At 43.0% G+C, this 21,172-nt stretch overlaps 1 protein-coding gene across 1 annotated transcript; it reads left to right on the plus strand.

The window, feature by feature from the left end:
- The first annotated feature begins 3,657 nt into the window (after positions 1–3,657).
- On the plus strand, positions 3,658–4,849 carry LOC119325365. The gene is made up of 3 exons (XM_037599118.1): positions 3,658–3,901; positions 4,009–4,231; positions 4,649–4,849. Exons 1-3 carry the CDS (start codon positions 3,784–3,786, stop codon positions 4,653–4,655), a joined length of 348 nt encoding a protein of 115 aa, XP_037455015.1. The 5' UTR covers positions 3,658–3,783; the 3' UTR covers positions 4,656–4,849.
- The last annotated feature ends 16,323 nt before the right edge of the window (positions 4,850–21,172 follow it).

Below are 21,172 nucleotides of genomic sequence, written 5' to 3' on the forward strand. Positions count from 1 at the left end.
TCTCATTTTTTGTTTTCATTTTATAAATTTATTTTTGTACTTTTGATTACACTTATAAAAACCTAAAATATATATTGCAAAATAATAATATAGTAAATGATCCGAAAATTCTAATCACGCATTTGAAAAATGTCAAATATGTATTAAAAATATTGACAAATATATATATATATAATATGTGTGAAAAAATATGATCACGTATTTAAAAAATGTTAATCAAGTATTTGAAAAATGTTAATAAAGCATTTGAAAAAATGTTAAATGTGCATCATAACAATGTTGACCCTGTATTAAAAAATGTTAATCTTGTATGTTAAATGTTAATTAAATATTAGGAAAACATTAAATGTGCATAAAAATAATGATCATGAATTAAGAAAATGTTAATATTTTAATCAAAATATTAATAAGTCATTTGAAAAACCTTTAAAATGTGTATAAATTGTTTTTTACCATGTATTCAGAAAATATAAATCTTGTTAAAAATGATTATCTTGTATTTTAATAATGGTAAACGTGTCTTAGAAAAATGTATTATATATACCTTAATGTACAATGTGCATGGAAAAAGGTAGACATCAAAAATATAAGTTTTCAAAAAATGTTAAACCTGCATATAAAAATACTTTTCATGTATACAAAAAGTGTTGAATTTCTAGTAAAAATTTAACATGTGTTGGAGAAAAAAGTAAACCAATGAAAATCAACAAAACACATAGGAAACCTATGAAAAAAACTTTTCAAAAACAAAAGAAAATGAAAAACCAAAAAAAGTGCAAAAAATGGAAATAGAAAAAACTGATGAAACCAAGAAATAAACAAAGAAAATGAATAAAGAAAGAAAACCTAATAATGAAAATAGAGAAAGAAACAAAAAAAGCGAAGAAAAGGAAAAAAACAATGAAAACCAAAAAAGATACGAAGAAAACCAATGAAAATGAAAAGAAAAAATCGAATTAAAAAAATAGCAAAGAAAAAATAGTAATAACTGAGAAGAAGCAAAGAAAAAACAAAGAAAATACTTTAAAACCCAAAAACAAAGATACGAGGAAATAAAAACAAAGAAAACAATGCAAATGAATGAAAAAATAGTGAAAATTGATAAATAAGAAAAGAAAGACCATAAAAACCAGGAAAGAAAGAAAGAAAAATCAAAGAAAATTCAAGAAACTAAGAAATAAAGAAAAACCAATGAAAATCAAGAGAGAAACAAAAAACATAATGAAAATGAAGAAAAAAAGAAAAATTTGTAAAACCAGTAAAGAAGCAAAGAAAACCATTGGAAGAATATAGAAAAATTGTAAGAACCGAAGAAAAATGACCAAAAACAAAGAAACCCGAAGAAGAAGCGGAATAATAATGAAAATCGATGAGGAAACGGGAAAAGCCAGATAAGAATTAAAGAAACCGAAAGAGAAACAAACAAAAACACAGTAAACCACGTCGAACAACACACAACCAGCGAACGTCTAGCGCTAAAGGAGGGCCTACCCAGTACTGTATGGTCGCTGGGAAACCTCAAGCAAGATGGAACGAAGTCTCACTATAAGCGACATATAGATATTGTGCTATGCAACGAGTGAATTTGTTTTTGTTTTGAAAGATCCAACAATTGCTGGATTTTGATTGATCATTAGCAGGAAGGAAAGGATCCTAGGATCAAAAGGAAGAAAGCAGAAAAACAACATCGAGGCCGGCCAAAGTACATGTCCAAGTTCACTACTCGTAAAAACATATCTCTCACGATGGATCCCCGAGGGGCTCTCAATGCATTTTCCACCCGTCAGTCAATTGGCGAAAGCTCGATCTTATCAATAATAATCTTTATGATATACCTTCAAGATGGCAGCTTCTTCCAGAAGGTGCATTTGTTGCGCTCCTACCAAATTTCGCAGCAAGTGAACACCAACAAAGTTATTGTCCCTTTCTTGTGTCCTTGCAAATGCAGATACAAAAGAGTGAATTTCCTTTGCGCGTTCGAAATCCCGGCCAACTTGTTGTACCATGTATGTGTGCATCAATATTAATTGATCGATCGTGACCACTGCAGTGCTGCTAGTAGGTGGCAACGAGGATCCGTGGGGAAGCCGGGTGCTGCATGAGAGGCGAGAGCGACGTGTGGGAGCCGGGAGGCACTTGGGGCAAAGGGTGCCAGTGAAGAAGCCCCCCTCACCCAACCCCAACGACATGAACACTATGGTGAAGCCTGATTTGCCGTCACCGCCATTATCGATCTACTGGGTATACAAGTATGCGGATTTGATGCTCACTTGTCGATTATTTGCAACATTGCATGCATTCACGTGGGACATAGCCGCAAAATATTTTCTTAGGATTATCTATTTTTTGGCAAAAAGACCCTTAGATCTATTACCCATAGACCAACAGTACAAGACAACATTGACAAAGAAAGATACTACAACCAGGTCCCTTGGATGCCTCACTCCTCCAATCTCCTGGATGCGATGACAGTGCATCGCCTCAGCTGCTCCATTAGCTTCCCCAGTGCTAGATTCCGACGAACCTTGTAGTATAACATGAGAGGGAAGTCATCACTGCCAAACATCTCGGAGATGTAGTCATAGTCACCAGATCATAAGCCAAAGAGCTAAGAGCCTTGATGTCGCCCAAGCCAGCGCAGAAGCACCAGAGCAGGGCACACCACTGCTGCCACCTAGGATGAAAACAAACAGTGTTAACCACCCAAATCATGAACAAACTCTCGGGGCTTCCCGGCGACACTGAAGAAGCCAACGCCGTAACGCGGGTGAAGCCCGAAGACAGAACAGCCGATGGTACCATCGTGTCCACCTTAACAGCAGCACTAGGGCCAACATCCAGATATTGTTTCATGACAAAGCTCGGAGCGTCGTTGTTGAGGGGGAGCAAGGATCGGGCTTATTCCATATGCGCTGATGCCGCTCTCCCACATCACTGTGGGACAAGCAAGCGCACACCTATTTACACACTAGAAAACTAGATCTGGGGTTCCCCCACCCGCCCACCGCCGGAGAGGCCGGAGAAGGGGAGGAAAAACCACAGTGGCATCGAGGAACTGAGGGAGCCCTTTCTTCGCCCAGAGCCTAACTTGAACGACTCCAAACCTTTAGCATTATCTTTGCAAGTACAATGTTGGAGTTGTGTTGTTCTCTCACACTTCGTACGGAAGATTGTTTTTTCTAGTTTCTCTATTTTTAGTCACCCCTTCTTTTAGGGGGAAAAATAAGGTTAATAGTATATCGATTGATTAAATGACAAAGGTTATGGGCCTCTGGCAGGCTAAATGTTACATTTTGGTCCGGCCTAATCATGGGCTCGCGGCTTGATCCACTTTGCCGCGTGAGAGATGTGAAGGGGAAGGGCTACACGGCAATTGGCAAAGGGAGTGTATCACCAGGGTGGAACTGCAAGCAACATACATCTAGACATGCATGGTCAACACCTGCAAGACGAGCAGAGCCAAAATCGTATCCATGCTACTGGCTGGCAGAGGATTTAAGAGTGTCGCTATAGGACAACGAACAACGAACAACTCCCGCTGTCTATCCCATGCAGCTACTGACTCAAACCCACATTTTTATTTGGTTTGCGTGCAAGTTTTTTTTCCTTTTTAGCTTGCTCCCAACCCTTTCCCCCTATTTATTCCATTGCCTCCCCTTGTTTTGCAGCTTCACAGGCAACCGATGTGTTAACTACTCTGATCATTGTGTAGGCAATTTCCCCTCTCTTTCCTCTTCGCCTTCCAGATCTCTCATCGTACCCAACTCTTCCCCTTTAGACGCCATGATCTACCAACGGAGGGCCACATGTTTTATCTTCATCGCCTTCCTCCTCCTCCTACCACTGATGGCATCCTATCCATGTGTGGCCGCCGCACATGACCCACAACGTCATGCTCCAGGTATATCTATATGCGCAACTGAGTTCCCTTTGGATATTTCCGAATCCTGGATTTGTTGTTCATATGTATGGATGCGTGCATTAATGGAATTACTATGATGATGCTAGGTGGCAACATTGGTGTGTGGGGTCGTTCAGATGGGCTGAATCATGAAGGGGAAAAGGTGTTTGGGATGAGAGTTGCGAGGCGCTTGGGGCAGAGGATACCGATGAAGAACCCTCCCTCGCCGGTCCCCAACGAAAACATGGGGGTGGTGTTACCCTTGACACCGCCACCACCATCGTTGATCAATAAACAGGTGTTGGAGGTCCAGGATACGAGCATGCCATGGTGACTTTCGTGCGCCTCCTTATCTGTTGTTGTCGTGTTACAAGAATAATTTCGCTATTGTGAAATAAGTTGGCATGCTTCAAAGTGTTAAAATATATTGTTCGCTTATGAATACCAATTTGGACTTTTGAGAGAAATGGTAAAAATATAATTTTATTATAGTCAGAGTCAAGTGGTCTCAAGCTTAAGACCTGGTCGACGAGCTACTAATAAATTAGTTGTAGCATACATACATAACTTTTCTAAGTGGAACTATTATTTTGATATTGATGAAAAATAAACTAAAGGCATGTTAAGCTATTTACAATAGCACACACCCCAATGAACTATTTATCCAGTTTAGCTATCTTAGGCCTCTAAGAAAATCCGATAATTCATGTTTCTTCCTTAATTCTATTTTCCTTCCATTACATGCAGTAACTGAAGAGGAGATTGTCCATACATGTGACCCACTGCGGATCTCTAGGGGAATGTCATATTTATTAGGCAATAGAGCGATGTGTGGGCCCTCAAAGATAATTAATGGACCAAAATTGGTGTGGTTAAAGAAGAAATTTTGGATGCCTTGGTCCTTCCTATTTGGCCACTTAAATAAACCCAAATATATATGATCATTTATTTCTCCGTTTGCACGGCAATTTATTTCATTTTTTATGTTTAGTTAAGGCACTGTCATCCAAACATGCATTCCAATGTACATTGGACGGATCTATCAAACAACTAAACATAACCATAATTTGTGCCAAAAGGCATTGATGAACAAGTCCATTCCAAAAAACCATCAATGCACGGTGGACCAAATGCCATCATAGTTCACAAGGGCTTCACGCACTCGCGTTGTCACCGGTGGCACCACCATTGTCGTCGCCACCATTGCTGCTACCAGCACATATCTTAGCCAAGATGTCGCCATGATTAAACTCCCAATATTGCCTTGCCTTCTCATCCATCTTGCTAGGATTCATCCACATGGTTGCATGTTCCTCGGCCACCCTCTTGTTCCTTTGCTCCTCAGCCGCTAATGCAACATTTGCTCCTCACTCTCAATCTTTTTCTTTTTCTCCACGACCTCAATTTCAAGGCTTGTCACCTCAAGTTCAAGTTTTTCTTTTCTTATGCTAGCACCTTTATCTCCTCGGCTATCACCTATTCCTTCTATTTTGTCTCCTCCATCAATTCCATCTCATAGAAACAAGTCATCTTCTCCTCCTCCCGATCGCCACCAATGCCCTCTTAACATCCACCATCGCAATCAACTCTTCCTTGTATGCTCCAACACAACCATTCTTCATGCTTTGCAATTTTCAATCCATCCGGACGCACATGAGGAGTGGATGGATTATCGACCAAATCGTCATCATCAACACTGGTGTTGAGCCTTTGCCTCTTCCGTGTGGTTTCAAGGTTTCTTATTGTCCACTTGTCATGGCCATCAAGCTCCGTGTAACAATGATGCAAAGTAAATGCTTTTGAGACATTTTTGTTGTTCCTTTCCTTGTAAAGAGCTTGAATGACGGGTTCATGCTTGTTGATGGGCACTCCACCTAGCGATGCAAGGTTGACTAGCTCAACATATTATTCCCACCAGTTGCATTGATCTTAGATCGCACTCCAATGAGGAGTGAGAAATCCGATTGTGTGGTTGGAGGGAATGGTCACATTGTTATTGTAGTACTCTGCGGCCCTTTGAAAAAAACATCCATTGTTTGGTCAGCCCCTAACGTGGCATCGAGAGAGATGTTGACCCAAGCTTCACACACAGCTTTGTCTTCCTCGGTCTTATACTTGCAAAACCTACTTCTCTTCTTATTAGCTTGGGTCTCTCAGACCTCTTCAACAACATTGGCATTTCTCGTCATCTCTTGGGTATATGGCATTAAGATGGTGCTACTTGTGAACTGCTTTGGGATTTCTCCGAAGAGGAGAGGATGAAGTAGTACAGTAGAGATATGTATTTCCCTCACTTAAGAATCAAGGTTATCAATCTAGTAGGAGAAACACACAGAACCTTGTTAGCAGCACCTGCACACACAAAAGTAAATACTTTCACCTAACACAAACAAAGGGGTTGTCAATCCCCTCGGCGGTTATTTGCAAGGATCAAATCTCGTTGTGGTAGGTGATAAGAGAAATTGATAAACAAAATAAAATAAATAAAAGTGTAGAAAGGTATTTTTGTGTTTTTTATATATGACAAAAGTAGACCTGGGGCCCATAGTGTTCACTAGAGGCTTCTCTCTCAAGCACATAACATACGATGGGTGAGCAAATTACTGTTGGGCAATTGATAGAAAAGCGCATAGTTATGACGATATTCAAGGCAATGATCGTGTATATAGGCATCACACCCGAGACAAGTAGACCGACTCCTGCCTGCATCTACTACTATTACTCCACCCATCGACCGCTATCCAACATGCATCTAAGGCATTAAGTTAATGAAAATAGAGTAACGTCTTAAACAAGATGACATGATGTAAACAAAGTAAACCCAAGCAATATGAATAAACCCCATCTTTTTATCCTTAATGGCAACAATACAAATACGTGGCATGTCCCCTTGTGTCACTAGGATTGAGCACCGCAAGACTGAACCCATCACAAAGCACCTCACCCATCGCAAGAAAAATCAATCTAGTTGGCCAAACTATACAGATAAATTGGAGAGAAATACAATACTGTAATAACCATGCATAAAAGAATTTAGAAAACACTGAGAGTTGTGTTTTGCCTCCTAGGTGTAGATACACCTATTATGAAAAAAAAATAGCACAGATCAATTTAAAAAAAATCAAACAATAATTTCGTGTGTACATCCGGACATTCTATGTTCGCACAAAAATTCTCAAAGAAAGAACATTTTTTGTGGTATGTATAAAAAAGATTTAAAAAATGTCTCCGAAATAGTTATAATCAAACATCGAAAATTTTGTTTTTTACACAAGCCACAAAAAAAATCCCTTTTTAGCGAAACTTTGTGCACAAACATATAATGTCCGGATGTACACACGGGATTTTTTTCTCATTTTTTTTTACTTTTTAAAATGTATATTTAGACAATGGGTGCATCTACATTTATGTGTCAAAGTGAATTTCTTGAAAAGACTTAATTAATATTCATGAATAATCTGATCATAAACCCACAATTCATCTGATCCCAAGAAACACACTGCAGAAGAAGATTACATTGAATAGAACTCCAAGAACATCGAGGAGAACATTGTAATGAAGATCAAAGAGAGACAAGAAGTTATCTAGATACTAACTATGGACCCATAGGTCTGTGGTAAACTATACACGCATCAACGGGAGGCAGCAAGGATGATGTAGAAGCCCTCCATGATTGATCCCCCTCAGACAGAATGTCGAAAAAGGCCTCCAGATGGATCACGGAAGAACAGAAACTTGCGGTGACAGAAAAAGTGTTTGGGGTGGCTCTCTGTGGGTTTCCCGATTTTACATAATTTATAGAGTTAAAATTAAATCAGTCGAAGCCACGTGGGTCCCACAAGGCATCAGGGCGCGCCTACCCCCTGGGCGCGCCCTGTTTCCTTATTGTCTCCTCTCTTCTCATATGGCCTCCTCCTGAAGTTTCTGGGGTCTCTCTTGTCTAGAAAAAAATTGTTAAAAAGTTTCATAGTATTTGGACTTCGTTTGGTACCGATTTACTGGAAAACCAAAAACAAACAGAAAACAACAACTGGCACTTGGCACTGTGTTAATAGGTTAGTCCCAAAAAATGATATAAAATATAACAAAAGGTTATAAAACATCCAAGATTGATACTATATAATATGGAACAATAAAAAATTACAGATACGTTGAAGACGTATCACATGGCAATCTCATCGAGACCGAGTGTGTGTCATACATTCAATTCATTCATGAAAGTGGTTGAATCATCATTCAATTGCTTAGAGAATCTAGTGTAGGAGTTGCCTAATCCGGGCCCATATACATTCACGGTCACGCCCGAGAGCACCCGCAGACATTGACCGGGCATGCACTAAAAGTATGCTTCCACAACCGGATCCATCAAACCAAAACCTCAAATCCATACTAGTCTCATGCAACATTGAACATACGTAGTTGAACACAAGTCATTGAACTACCAAAATTTGACATGTTCTACTTAACTATGAAGGAAACAACAACAGAAGAAGTTCATGCATGGTCTCCCTTGCCCTTGCCGTATTCCTTGCGGAAGTAACGGTCGAAGATGCAAAACGGATCAAGGCGAATCTGCTCATTGCTGGAGTTGTCCGATCCATCATCGTCCTCGTCCTTCTCCTCCTTGGGAGGTAGTCCGACCATGCCACGGACCGCTCAACTTTCCTTTTTTCCATGACATGGATCGGACTCCTTCGCCACTTCATGGTGATGCAGGCATGGAGGGCTTCCTCCTCGCTGACCATGCCAGTGTGCGATTCCACTGGCTCCGCCTCGCGGCCTTCGCTTCAAGGGCGTGCCCGTAGCCTTGTGCGGCGGGCACGCCGTACATCCCTCTCATTTCATCCGCAAACCATGGAGGCGGATATGGCCTCCATTTTGGCGGTCGACCCCGTGGGTGACCTAAAATGTTCCACAGGCACAACGGGGTACTTTGCCATGTGGTGGTGGTCACCGCTTCCTGCGAGGTCGCGGCCAAATGCAGTGATCCACCAGCCCCAGCGGATCCTAGCGCCATTTAGCAGAGTCAATGGATTCCCGCGGGATCGATGAAGTCCACGGGCAGGCGCACTCCACGTGAGAGCATTAAAGAGCAGTGCAGATGGCCATCTGCTCCTCAGGATTGCAAGGGATGAGGTTCCAATTGAAGGAAATATGCCCTAGAGGCAATAATAAAGTTATTATTTATTTCCTCATATCATGATAAATGTTTATTATTCATGCTAGAATTGTATTAACCGAAACATGATACATGTGTGAATACATAGACAAACATATAGTCACTAGTATGCCTCTACTTGACTAGCTCATTAATCAAAGATGGTTATGTTTCCTAACCATAGACATGTGTTGTCATTTGATTAATGGGATCACATCATTAGAAGAATGATGTGATTGACATGACCCATTCCGTTAGCCTAGCACTTGATCGTTTAGTATGTTGCTGTTGCTTTCTTCATCACTTATACAAAGTTCCTGCAACTATGAGATTGTGCAACTCACGTTTACCGGAAGAACACTTTGTGTGCTACCAAACGTCACAACGTAACTGGGTGATTATAAAGGTGCTCTACAGGTGTTTCTGAAGGTACATATTGAGTTGGCATAATTCGAGATTAGGTTTTGTCACTCCGATTGTCGGAGAGGTATCTCTGGGCCCTCTCGGTAATACTCATCACTTAAGCCTTGCAAGCATTATAACTAATGAGTTAGTAATAAGATGATGTGTTACAGAACGAGTAAAGAGACTTGCTAGTGACGAGATTGAACTAGGTATTGGATACCGACGATCAAATCTCGGGCAAGTAACATACCGATGACAAAGGGAACAACGTATGTTGTTATGCGGTTTGATCGATAAAGATCTTCGTAGAATATGTAGGAACCAATATGGGCATCCAGGTTCCGCTATTGGTTATTGACCGAGAATGGTTCTAGGTCATGTCTACATAGTTCTCGAACCCGTAGGGTCCGCACGCTTAACGTTACGATGACAGTTTTATTATGAGTTTATAAGTTTTGATGTACCGAAGTTTGTTCGGAGTCCCGGATGTGATCACGGACATGACGAGGAGTCTCGAAATGGTCGAGACATAAAGATTGATATATTGGAAGCCTATATTTGGACATCGGAAAGGTTCCGGGTGAAATCGGGATTTTACCGGAACACTGGGGGGTTACCGGAACCCTCCCGGGGGTTAATGGGCCTTAGTGGGCCATGAGGGAGAAGAGGAGGGCCGGCCAGGGCAGGCCGCGCGCCCCCTCCCCCTAGTCCGAATAGGACAAGGAAGGGCGGGCGGCGCCCCCCTTTCCTCTTTCCCCTCCCCCCTTTCCTTCTCCACCAAGGCAAGAGGAGGGAGTCCTACTCCCGGTGGGAGTAGGACTCCTCCAGGCGCACCCCAAAGGGGCCGGCCGCACCTCCCCCTCCCTTCTTTATATACGGGGGCAAGGGGGCACCCCATAACACACAAGTTGATCTACGGATCGTTCCTTAGCCGTGTGCGGTGCCCCCCTCCACCATATTCCACCTCGGTCATATCATCGCGAAGCTTAGGCGAAGCCCTGCGCCGGTAGAACATCATCATCGTCACCACGCCGTCGTGCTGACGGAACTCATCCCCGAAGCTTTGCTGGATCGGAGCCCGGGGATCGTCATCGAGCTGAACGTGTGCTGAACTCAGAGGTGCCGTACGTTCGGTGCTTGGATCGGTCGGATCGTGAAGACGTACGACTACATCAACTGCGTTGTGCTAACACTTCCTCTTACGGTCTACGAGGGTACGTGGACAACACTCTCCCCTCTCATTGCTATGTCATCACCATGATCTTGCGTGTGCGTAGGAAAATTTTTGAAATTACTACGTTTCCCCAACAGTGGCATCCGAGCCTAGGTTTTATGCGTTGATGTTATATGCACGAGTAGAACACAAGTGAGTTGTGGGCGATACAAGTCATACTGCTTACCAGCATGTCATACTTTGGTTCGGCGGTATTGTGAGATGAAGCGGCCCGGACCGACATTACGCGTACGCTTACGCGAGACTGGTTTCACCGTTGCGAGCACTCGTGCTTAAAGGTGGCTGGCAGGTGTCTGTCTCTCTCACTTTAGCTGAATCGAGTGTGGCTACGCCCGGTCCTTGCGAAGGTTAAAACAGCACCAACTTGACAAACTATCGTTGTGGTTTTGATGCGTAGGTAAGAACGGTTCTTGCTAAGCCCGTAGCAGCCACGTAAAATTTTGCAACAACAAAGTAGAGGACGTCTAACTTGTTTTTGCAGGGCATGTTGTGATGTGATATGGTCAAGACGTGATGCTATATTTTATTGTATGAGATGATCATGTTTTGTAACCGAAGTTATCGGCAACTGGCAGGAGCCATATGGTTGTCTCTTTATTGTATGAAATGCAAACGCCCTGTAATTGCTTTACTTTATCACTAAGCGGTAGCGATAGTCGTAGAAGCAATAGTTGGCGAGACGACAACGATGCTACGATGGAGATCAAGGTGTCGCGCCGGTGACGATGGTGATCATGACGGTGCTTCGGAGATGGAGATCAAAAACACAAGATGATGATGGCCATATCATATCACTTATATTGATTGCATGTGATGTTTATCCTTTATGCATCTTATCTTGCTTTGATTGACGGTAGCATTTTAAGATGATCTCTCACTAAAAATTATCAAGAAGTGTTCTCCCTGAGTATGCACCGTTGCCAAAGTTCGTCGTGCCCAGACACCACGTGATGATCGGGTGTGATAAGCTCTACGTCCATCTACAACGGGTGCAAGACAGTTTTTCACACGCGGAATACTCAGGTTAAACTTGACGAGCCTAGCATATGCAGATATGGCCTCGGAACACGGAGACCAAAAGGTCGAGCGTGAATCATATAGTAGATATGATCAACATAAAGATGTTCACCATTGAAAACTACCCCATCTCACGTGATGATCGGTTATGGTTTAGTTGATTTGGATCACGTGATCACTTAGATGACTAGAGAGATGTCTGTCTAAGTGGGAGTTCTTAAGTAATATGATTAATTGAACCTAAATTTATCATGAACTTAGCACCTGATAGTATTTTGCTTGTCTATGTTTGTTTGTAGATAGATGGCTCGTGCTGTTGTTCCGTTGAATTTTAATGCGTTCCTTGAGAAAGCAAAGTTGAAAGATGATGGTAGCAATTACACGGACTGGGTCTGTAACCTGAGGATTATCCTCATTGTTGCACAGAAAAGTTACGTCCTAGAAGCACCGCTGGGTGCCAGGGCTGCTGCTGATGCAACTGACGATGTTAAGAACGTCTGGCAGAGCAAAGCTGATGACTACTCTATAGTTCAGTGTACCATGCTTTATGGCTTAGAACCGGGTCTTCAACGACGTTTTGAACGTCATGGAGCATATGAGATGTTCCAGGAGTTGAAGTTAATATTTCAAGCAAATGCCCGGATTGAGAGATATGAAGTCTCCAATAAGTTCTACAGCTGCAAGATGGAGGAGAATAGTTCTATTAGTGAGCATATACTCAAAATGTTTGGGTATAATAATCACTTGATTCAACTGGGAGTTAATCTTCCGGATGATAGCGTCATTGACAGAATTCTCCAATCACTGCCACCAAGCTACAAGAGCTTTGTGATGAACTATAATATGCAAGGGATGAACAAGACTATTCCCGAGCTCTTCGCAATGCTAAAAGCTGTGGAGGTAGAAATCAAGAAGGAGCATCAAGTGTTGATGGTCAACAAGACCACTAGTTTCAAGAAAAAGGGCAAAGGGAAGAAGAAGGGGAACTTCAAGAAAAACAGCAAGCAAGTTGATGCTCAAGAGAAGAAACCCAAGTCTGGACCTAAGCCTGAAACTGAGTGCTTCTACTGCAAGCAGACTAGTCACTGGAAGCGAAACTGCCCCAAGTATTTGGCGGATAAGAAGGATGGCAAAGTGAACAAAGGTATATGTGATATACATGTTATTGATGTGTACCTAACTAGAGCTCGTAGTAGCACCTGGGTATTTGATACTGGTTCTGTTGCTAATATTTGCAACTCAAAACAGGGACTACAGAATAAGCGAGCACTGGCCAAGGACGAGGTGACGATGCGCGTGGGAAATGGTTCCAAAGTCGATGTGATCGCAGTCGGCACGCTACCTCTACATCTACCTTCGGGATTAGTTTTAGACCTAAATAATTGTTATTTGGTGCCAGCGTTGAGCATGAACATTATATCAGGATCTTGTTTGATGCGAGACGGTTATTCATTTAAATCAGAGGATAATGGTTGTTCTATTTATATGAGTAATATCTTTTATGGTCATGCACCCTTGAAGAGTGGTCTATTTTTATTAAATCTCGATAGTAGTGATACACATATTCATAGTGTTGAAACCAAAAGATGCAGAGTTAATAATGATAGTGCAACTTATTTGTGGCACTGCCATTTGGGTCATATCGGTGTAAAACGCATGAAGAAACTCCATACTGATGGACTTTTGGAATCACTTGATTATGAATCACTTGGTACTTGCGAACCGTGCCTTATGGGTAAGATGACTAAAACGCCGTTCTCCGGAACTATGGAGCGAGCAACTGATTTGTTGGAAATCATACATACTGATGTTTGTGGCCCAATGAATGTTGAGGCTCGCAGCGGGTATCGTTATTTTCTCACCTTCACAGATGATTTGCGCAGATATGGGTATATCTACTTGATGAAACACAAGTCTGAAACATTTGAAAAGTTTAAAGAATTTCAGAGTGAAGTGGAAAATCATCGTAACAAGAAAATAAAGTTTCTACGATCTGATCGTGGAGGAGAATATTTGAGTTATGAGTTTGGCCTACACTTGAAACAATGTGGAATAGTTTCGCAACTCACGCCACCTGGAACACCACAACGAAATGGTGTGTCCGAACGTTGTAATCGTACTTTACTGGATATGGTGCGATCTATGATGTCTCTTACTGATTTACCGCTATCATTTTGGGGTTATGCTTTAGAGACGGCCGCATTCACGTTAAATAGGGCACCATCAAAATCCGTTGAGACGACGCCTTATGAACTGTGGTTTGGCAAGAAACAAAAGTTATCGTTTCTTAAAGTTTGGGGCTGCGATGCTTATGTGAAGAAACTTCAACCAGATAAGCTCGAACCTAAATCGGAGAAATGTGTCTTCATAGGATACCCAAAAGAGACTATTGGGTACACCTTCTATCACAGATCCGAAGGCAAGACATTCGTTGCTAAGAATGGATCCTTTCTAGAGAAGGAGTTTCTTTCGAAAGAAGTGAGTGGGAGGAAAGTAGAACTTGATGAGATAACTGTATCTACTCCATTATTGGAAAGTAGTTCATCACGAGAACCGGTTCCTGTGACAACTACACCAATTAGTGAGGAAGCTAATGATAATGATCATGAAACTTCAGATCAAGTTTCTACTGAATCTCGTAGGTCTACCAGAGTAAGATCCGTGCCAGAGTGGTACGGTAATCCTATTCTGGAAGTCATGTTACTTGACCATGATGAACCTACGAACTATGAGGAAGCGATGATGAGCCCGGATTCCGCAAAATGGCTAGAAGCCATGAAATCTGAGATGGGATCCATGTATGAAAACAAAGTATGGACTTTGGTTGACTTGCCCGATGATCGGCAAGCCATTGAGAATAAATGGATCTTTAAGAAGAAGACTGACGTTGATGGTAATATAACTGTCTATAAAGCTCGACTTGTTGCAAAAGGTTTTCGACAAGTTCAAGGGGTTGACTACGATGAGACTTTCTCACCCGTAGCGATGCTTAAGTCCGTCCGAATCATGTTAGCTATTGCTGCATTTCATAATTATGAAATTTGGCAAATGGATGTCAAGAATGCATTCTTGAATGGATTTCTAGAAGAAGAGTTGTATATAATGCAGCCGGAAGGTTTTATTGATCCAAAAGGTGCTGACAAAGTGTGCAAGCTCCAGCGTTCCATTTATGGACTGGTGCAAGCATCTTGGAGTTGGAATAAACGCTTTGATAGTGTGATCAAAGCATATGGTTTTATACATACTTTTGGAGAAGCCTGTATTTACAAGAAAGTGAGTGGGAGCTCTGTAGCATTTCTAATTTTATATGTAGATGACATATTATTAATTGGAAATGATATAGAATTTCTGGATAGCATAAAAGGATACTTGAATAAAAGTTTTTCAATGAAAGACCTCGGTGAAGCTGCTTCATATTGGGCATCAAGATCTATAGAGATAGATCAAGATGCTTAATAGGACTTTCACAAAGCACATACCTTGACAAAATTTTGAAAAAGTTCAAAATGGATCAGGCAAAGAAAGGATTCTTGCCTGTGCTACAAGGTGTGAAGTTGAGTCAAACTCAATGCCCGACCACAGCAGAAGATAGAGAGAAAATGAAAAATGTTCCCTATGCTTCAGCCATAGGCTCTATCATGTATGCAATGCTGTGTACCAGACCTGATGTATGCTTAGCAATAAGCTTGGCAGGAAGGTACCAAAGTAATCCAGGAGTGGATCACTGGACAGCGGTCAAGAACATCCTGAAATACCTGAAAAGGACTAAGGAAATGTTTCTCGTATATGGAGGTGACAAAGAGCTAGTCGTAAACGGTTACGTCGATGCAAGCTTTGACACTGATCCGGACGATTCTAAATCGCAAACCGGATACGTGTTTTTATTAAACGGTGGAGCTGTAAGTTGGTGCAGTTCTAAACAAAGCGTCGTAGCAGGATCTACATGTGAAGCGCGGTACATAGCTGCTTCAGAAGCAGCAAATGAAGGAGTCTGGATGAAGGAGTTCATTTCCGATCTAGGTGTCATACCTAGTGCATCGGGACCAATGAAGATCTTCTGTGACAATACTGGTGCAATTGCCTTGGCAAAGGAATCCAGATTTCACAAGAGGATCAAGCACATCAAGAGACGCTTCAATTCCATTCGGGACCAAGTCCAAGTGGGAGACATAGAGATTTGCAAAATACATACGGATCTGAATGTTGCAGACCCGTTGACTAAGCCTCTCTCACGAGCAAAACATGATCAACACCAAGACTCCATGGGTGTTAGAATCATTACTATGTAATCTAGATTATTGACTCTAGTGCAAGTGGGAGACTGAAGGAAATATGCCCTAGAGGCAATAATAAAGTTATTATTTATTTCCTCATATCATGATAAATGTTTGTTATTCATGCTAGAATTGTATTAACCGGAAACATGATACATGTGTGAATACATAGACAAACATATAGTCACTAGTATGCCTCTACTTGACTAGCTCATTAATCAAAGATGGTTATGTTTCCTAACCATAGACATGTGTTGTCATTTGATTAATGGGATCACATCATTAGAAGAATGATGTGATTTACATGACCCATTCCGTTAGCCTAGCACTTGATCGTTTAGTATGTTGCTATTGCTTTCTTCATGACTTATACAAAGTTCCTGCAACTATGAGATTGTGCAACTCACGTTTACCGGAAGAACACTTTGTGTACTACCAAACGTCACAACGTAACTGGGTGATTATAAAGGTGCTCTACAGGTGTTTCTGAAGGTACATGTTGAGTTGGCATAATTCGAGATTAGGTTTTGTCACTCCGATTGTCGGAGAGGTATCTCTGGGCCCTCTCGGTAATACTCATCACTTAAGCCTTGCAAGCAACTAATGAGTTAGTAATAAGATGATGTGTTACAGAACGAGTAAAGAGACTTGCCAGTAACGAGATTGAACTAGGTATTGGATACCGACGATCAAATCTCGGGCAAGTAACATACCGATGACAAAGGGAATAACGTATGTTGTTATGCGGTTTGACCGATAAAGATCTTCATAGAATATGTAGGAACCAATATGGGCATCCAGGTTCCGCTATTGGTTATTGACCGAGAATGGTTCTAGGTCATGTCTACATTGTTCTCGAACCCGTAGGGTCCGCACGCTTAACGTTACTATGACAGTTTTATTATGAGTTTATAAGTTTTGATGTACCGAAGTTTGTTCGGAGTCCCGGATGTGATCACGGACATGACGAGGAGTCTCGAAATGGTCGAGACATAAAGATTGATATATTGGAAGCCTATATTTGGACATCGGAAAGGTTCCGGGTGAAGTCGGGATTTTATCGGAACACCGGAGGGTTACCGGAACCCTCCCGGGGGTTAATGCGCCTTAGTGGGCCATGAGGGAGAAGAGGAGGGCCGGCCAGGGCAGGCCGCGCGCCCCCTCCCCCTAGTCCGAATAGGACAAGGAAGGGGGGCGGCGCCCCCCTTTCCTCTTTCCCCTCCCCCCTTTCCTTCTCCACCAAGGCAAGAGGAGGGAGTCCTACTCCCGGTGGGAGTAGGACTCGTCCAGGCGCACCCCAAAGGGGCCGGCCGCACCTCCCCCTCCCTTCTTTATATACGGGGGCAAGGGGGCACCCCATAACACACAAGTTGATCTACGGATCGTTCCTTAGCCGTGTGCGGTGCCCCCCTCCACCATATTCCACCTCGGTCATATCGTCGCGAAGCTTAGGCGAAGCCCTGCGCCGGTAGAACATCATCATCGTCACCACGCCGTCGTGCTGATGGAACTCATCCCCGAAGCTTTGCTGGATCGGAGCCCGGGGATCGTCATCGAGCTGAACGTGTGTTGAACTCGGAGGTGCCGTACGTTCGGTGCTTGGATCGGTCGGATCGTGAAGACGTACGACTACATCAACCGCGTTGTGCTAATGCTTCCGCTTACGGTCTATGAGGGTACGTGGACAACACTCTCCCCTCTCGTTGCTATGTCATCACCATGATCTTGCGTGTGCGTAGGAAATTTTTTGAAATTACTATGTTCCCCAACACCAATCCTCTCCGGACATCTCGGAGTCAGATCTAGTGCCCGCCATGAAGGAGTACATCGAAGTTCACCATAGAAGAGCTTGGGCGTTGTGGGAGGAGAGTGGAGTGCGACTAGGGTTTGGCCCTATGTGTGGATAGGGTTGAATATATGTGGGGTTGGGTGGGCCACTATGGGTCAGATCCGATGTGGCAGGCGCTTTCGGGCGTCCTCATATCTGCCCTAGATATGTTGTGGGTATGGGGAGTGTCGATCAGTCCGGGCATTTGGGACGGATTTACCATGTCCGGTTGGGTGGCAATTTTGCATCCAGGTAGTGACGAGCAGGCCTCCCGGGCATTTGGGGCGGATATGCGGCATCTGGTTGTAGATTCTCTTACTAAAAAAGCAAAGAAAGAACCTAGCAACCAATATCACATCGTGCATCTTTCTCTTAAGCAATTGCAATCCCAAATCAAAAAATTACCCTTCGGTCATATCCTCGAGCACGTCGGCCTCACTCCTTGTCCCGTCCAAGTTCGGGTTGTCGACGGCTGTCGGAGGTGGTGGAGGTGGTGACGCGGCTGTAGGAGGTTGTGAAATAGCCGTCGGCACCACGGGATCACCAAGGGGGAAGTGTCGGGGCGGTTGAACCCTTATTCGTTTTCTTCTTCTTATTTCTCGTTGTGTTGTCTGCCGCCTTGGCTAACGGTTAATAGTCCTGTTTAGTCAGCTAGGGCAAAAGCGGTCTGATGGTCGCAGCGGAGCAAGTGGCGGCGGCCGCCGATGATGAACCATTCTCAATGATGTTCTTGCCTTGGCGTTGTTGTTTTGGTGATTGCACTGCCAAATTTATGGTTGGCGGTGGGTCTCCGGCACCGGTGAGGTGAGTCGGGAGTGCGACAGGGGCATGCTTTCCCTTCCACCGGTTATCCAAGTCGGGGGCGACAACCAGTGGGGTGAGGTGCGACGGTGTCATGTTTTAGCGGGAAAATGTGGGCAAGTGGGGGGGGCAATAGGGCTTATCATGACTAGATTAAATATGAACTAGTGTGGGATGGTTTTGAAAAAGAATATATGGGAAAAAAGTTATACTAGGAATCTGCTACATAATGCTTGAGGAGCTTGATAGTTGGCAAACGTTATGTTTGTAAGCAACATTACCGAACAATGTTTAACCCACGTTCCACCAGTTCTTGTAAGCAACATTACCGAACAATCTTTAACCCACGTTCCACCAGTTCATGACCAATTTTTTTCCTTTCTTGTCATCCAATTGTCTATCTCCTTTCCTGCGCGGTCGACTTTTTTGAAGTGGGTGCTAAATAGGGTAAAATACAGAGTACAAAAAGAGCTGAGTTACATGGGATTCAAACCCATGACCAGAGGGGAGGTATACGGCAAACTAGGCCGTAGTAAGCACCTCAACTGGTCTTGCTTATTGTACAAATCACATAATATCATACTATTTGAACAAAATATGTTTTCACAATAAAAATTGTCGCGATGAGACTTTCAAAATTAGATGTCATACGTTCCGAGAACTTTTTCACGTGAAAAATTACCACATTGAAAGGGCATTTCTTGCCTTAAGGGTTTTGATTTTGATGACAACACAATTTATGGACTAACCGTGTGCTTAAGTTACACAGGCATGTGTATATGGCACAAGACGGTTGGGCACCCTCTGGATGGAAAAGAGCGGAGGCCGCATTTCCTACGCTTTTATTTCTTTGGTCGTAGAAAATCCATAATATTAAGAGGGGCTCTGCATCGGAAGGTACGGGTGGATCAAATCATGTATACCTATAGATATTATATCCACCATATCTACCTTCCATTTCGAGGAGAGATCCTCAATTCCGACTATGCAAGAAAATGCACTCAAGTGGTTGTACCGCCGATGCTAGTGGTTGTACCTCTCCCTTGTGGACTAGGTAAACGCAGGCCAGGCTAGGCGGTTGTATCGGCCACATGGGCGGTTGTACTGCTACCTCCCCTGGCGCGGCACCGATGGCCCTCATACTGGGCCAACTACCACCTGAGGGTATCTCCCTTCGGGTTTGGCCAGCGGTACAGGGTTGTGCCAGAGCGGTTGCACCGGTTATTACACTAATAAATGGTACAACTAGTGGTGAGGGTGGTTGTACTGCTTGACTCACCGAAATCACTCCTGCCTTGCGCGGTTGTACTGCGCAGTTGACTGTTGTACTACACAGCTGAGTTATTGTACCGCTCAGTCCCGGCAGATGGCTCATGGGACTTGGGGTGGTTGTACCGCTCTCTCGATCAGTTGTATCGCTCGCATGTGATTTTCTGCATAATGGTTGGGTTTGATGAGGGACTATTTAAGGAGGTGGATCTTCGACCTCCCACCCGCCTCTTGGTCTTCTTCTCTTCTCCATTAATGCCCTAAGCTCTATTTTGCCTAATTTCTTTCTCTAGCCAATCAAACTTATTAATTTGCTAGGGATTGAGAGAGGTGGTCTAGATCTACGTATCCACCAAAGGAAATTTTACTCCGCCATATATTTCTTGTGGGTTTTATTACTCTTGGGTGTTTGGGCACCCAAGACGAAAAAGGTCACCTTGGAGCCACGATCCATTGTGGTGAAGCTTTGTGGTGGTGTTGGGAGTCTCCAATTAACTTGTGGAAAGAGCCCCAACCTTATTTGTAAAGGTTACAGTTGCCAGATTCAAGGGCACCGCTAGTGAATTCATGACACCTTGCATTGTGCGAGGGCGTGAGGAGAATAAGGTGAATCCTTGGGCATTGTGCCTCCACACGCCTCCAAAGGAGGCATACGTTCCCCAAAGGAGAGAACTTCGGAAACACATCCTCGTCTTCATCGTCTCCACTTGCAGTTATCTCGCTCCTTTACTTCGAACAAGCTTCTACCTTGTGCTTACTCTTGATTGCTTGTGTTGCTTGTTGTGCTTGCCATATAGGTTATCCACCTAGTTGCATATCTATACAACCTATCTTCATTGTTGCGCCTAAAATATTTGGGAACAAAGTTAAAAATTGTTAATCGCCTATTCAACTCCCCTTCTAGTCAACCATACCAATTCTTTCATACGTCTGGGCTAAATAAGTTGTCATGCCTGCAGTGCATAAATTACCATGGTATTACACATAAGCTACCGGGGTATGTTTTCAACAACTATTGCCCTCGGGTCAAAGTTACCCCACAGTTTGTACCTAAGTTATCATGTACGCAGTACATATATTATCAGGCTATTTACACAGAGTGACCGGGGTGTGTTTTCAGAAACTTCTTTTCCTCGTGTCAAAGTTATCACAGCGTTTTGTACCTGAGTTATCATGTTTGTGGTGCGTAAATCACCATGATATATACAGATAAATTATTGGGGGTATGTTTTCATATCTATGTTGTGTAAATTATCATGCTATTTACACAGAAGTTATCACAAGA

Source organism: Triticum dicoccoides, chromosome 6B (assembly GCF_002162155.2).
Source record: "Triticum dicoccoides isolate Atlit2015 ecotype Zavitan chromosome 6B, WEW_v2.0, whole genome shotgun sequence".
Lineage (NCBI taxonomy): Eukaryota > Viridiplantae > Streptophyta > Magnoliopsida > Poales > Poaceae > Triticum > Triticum dicoccoides.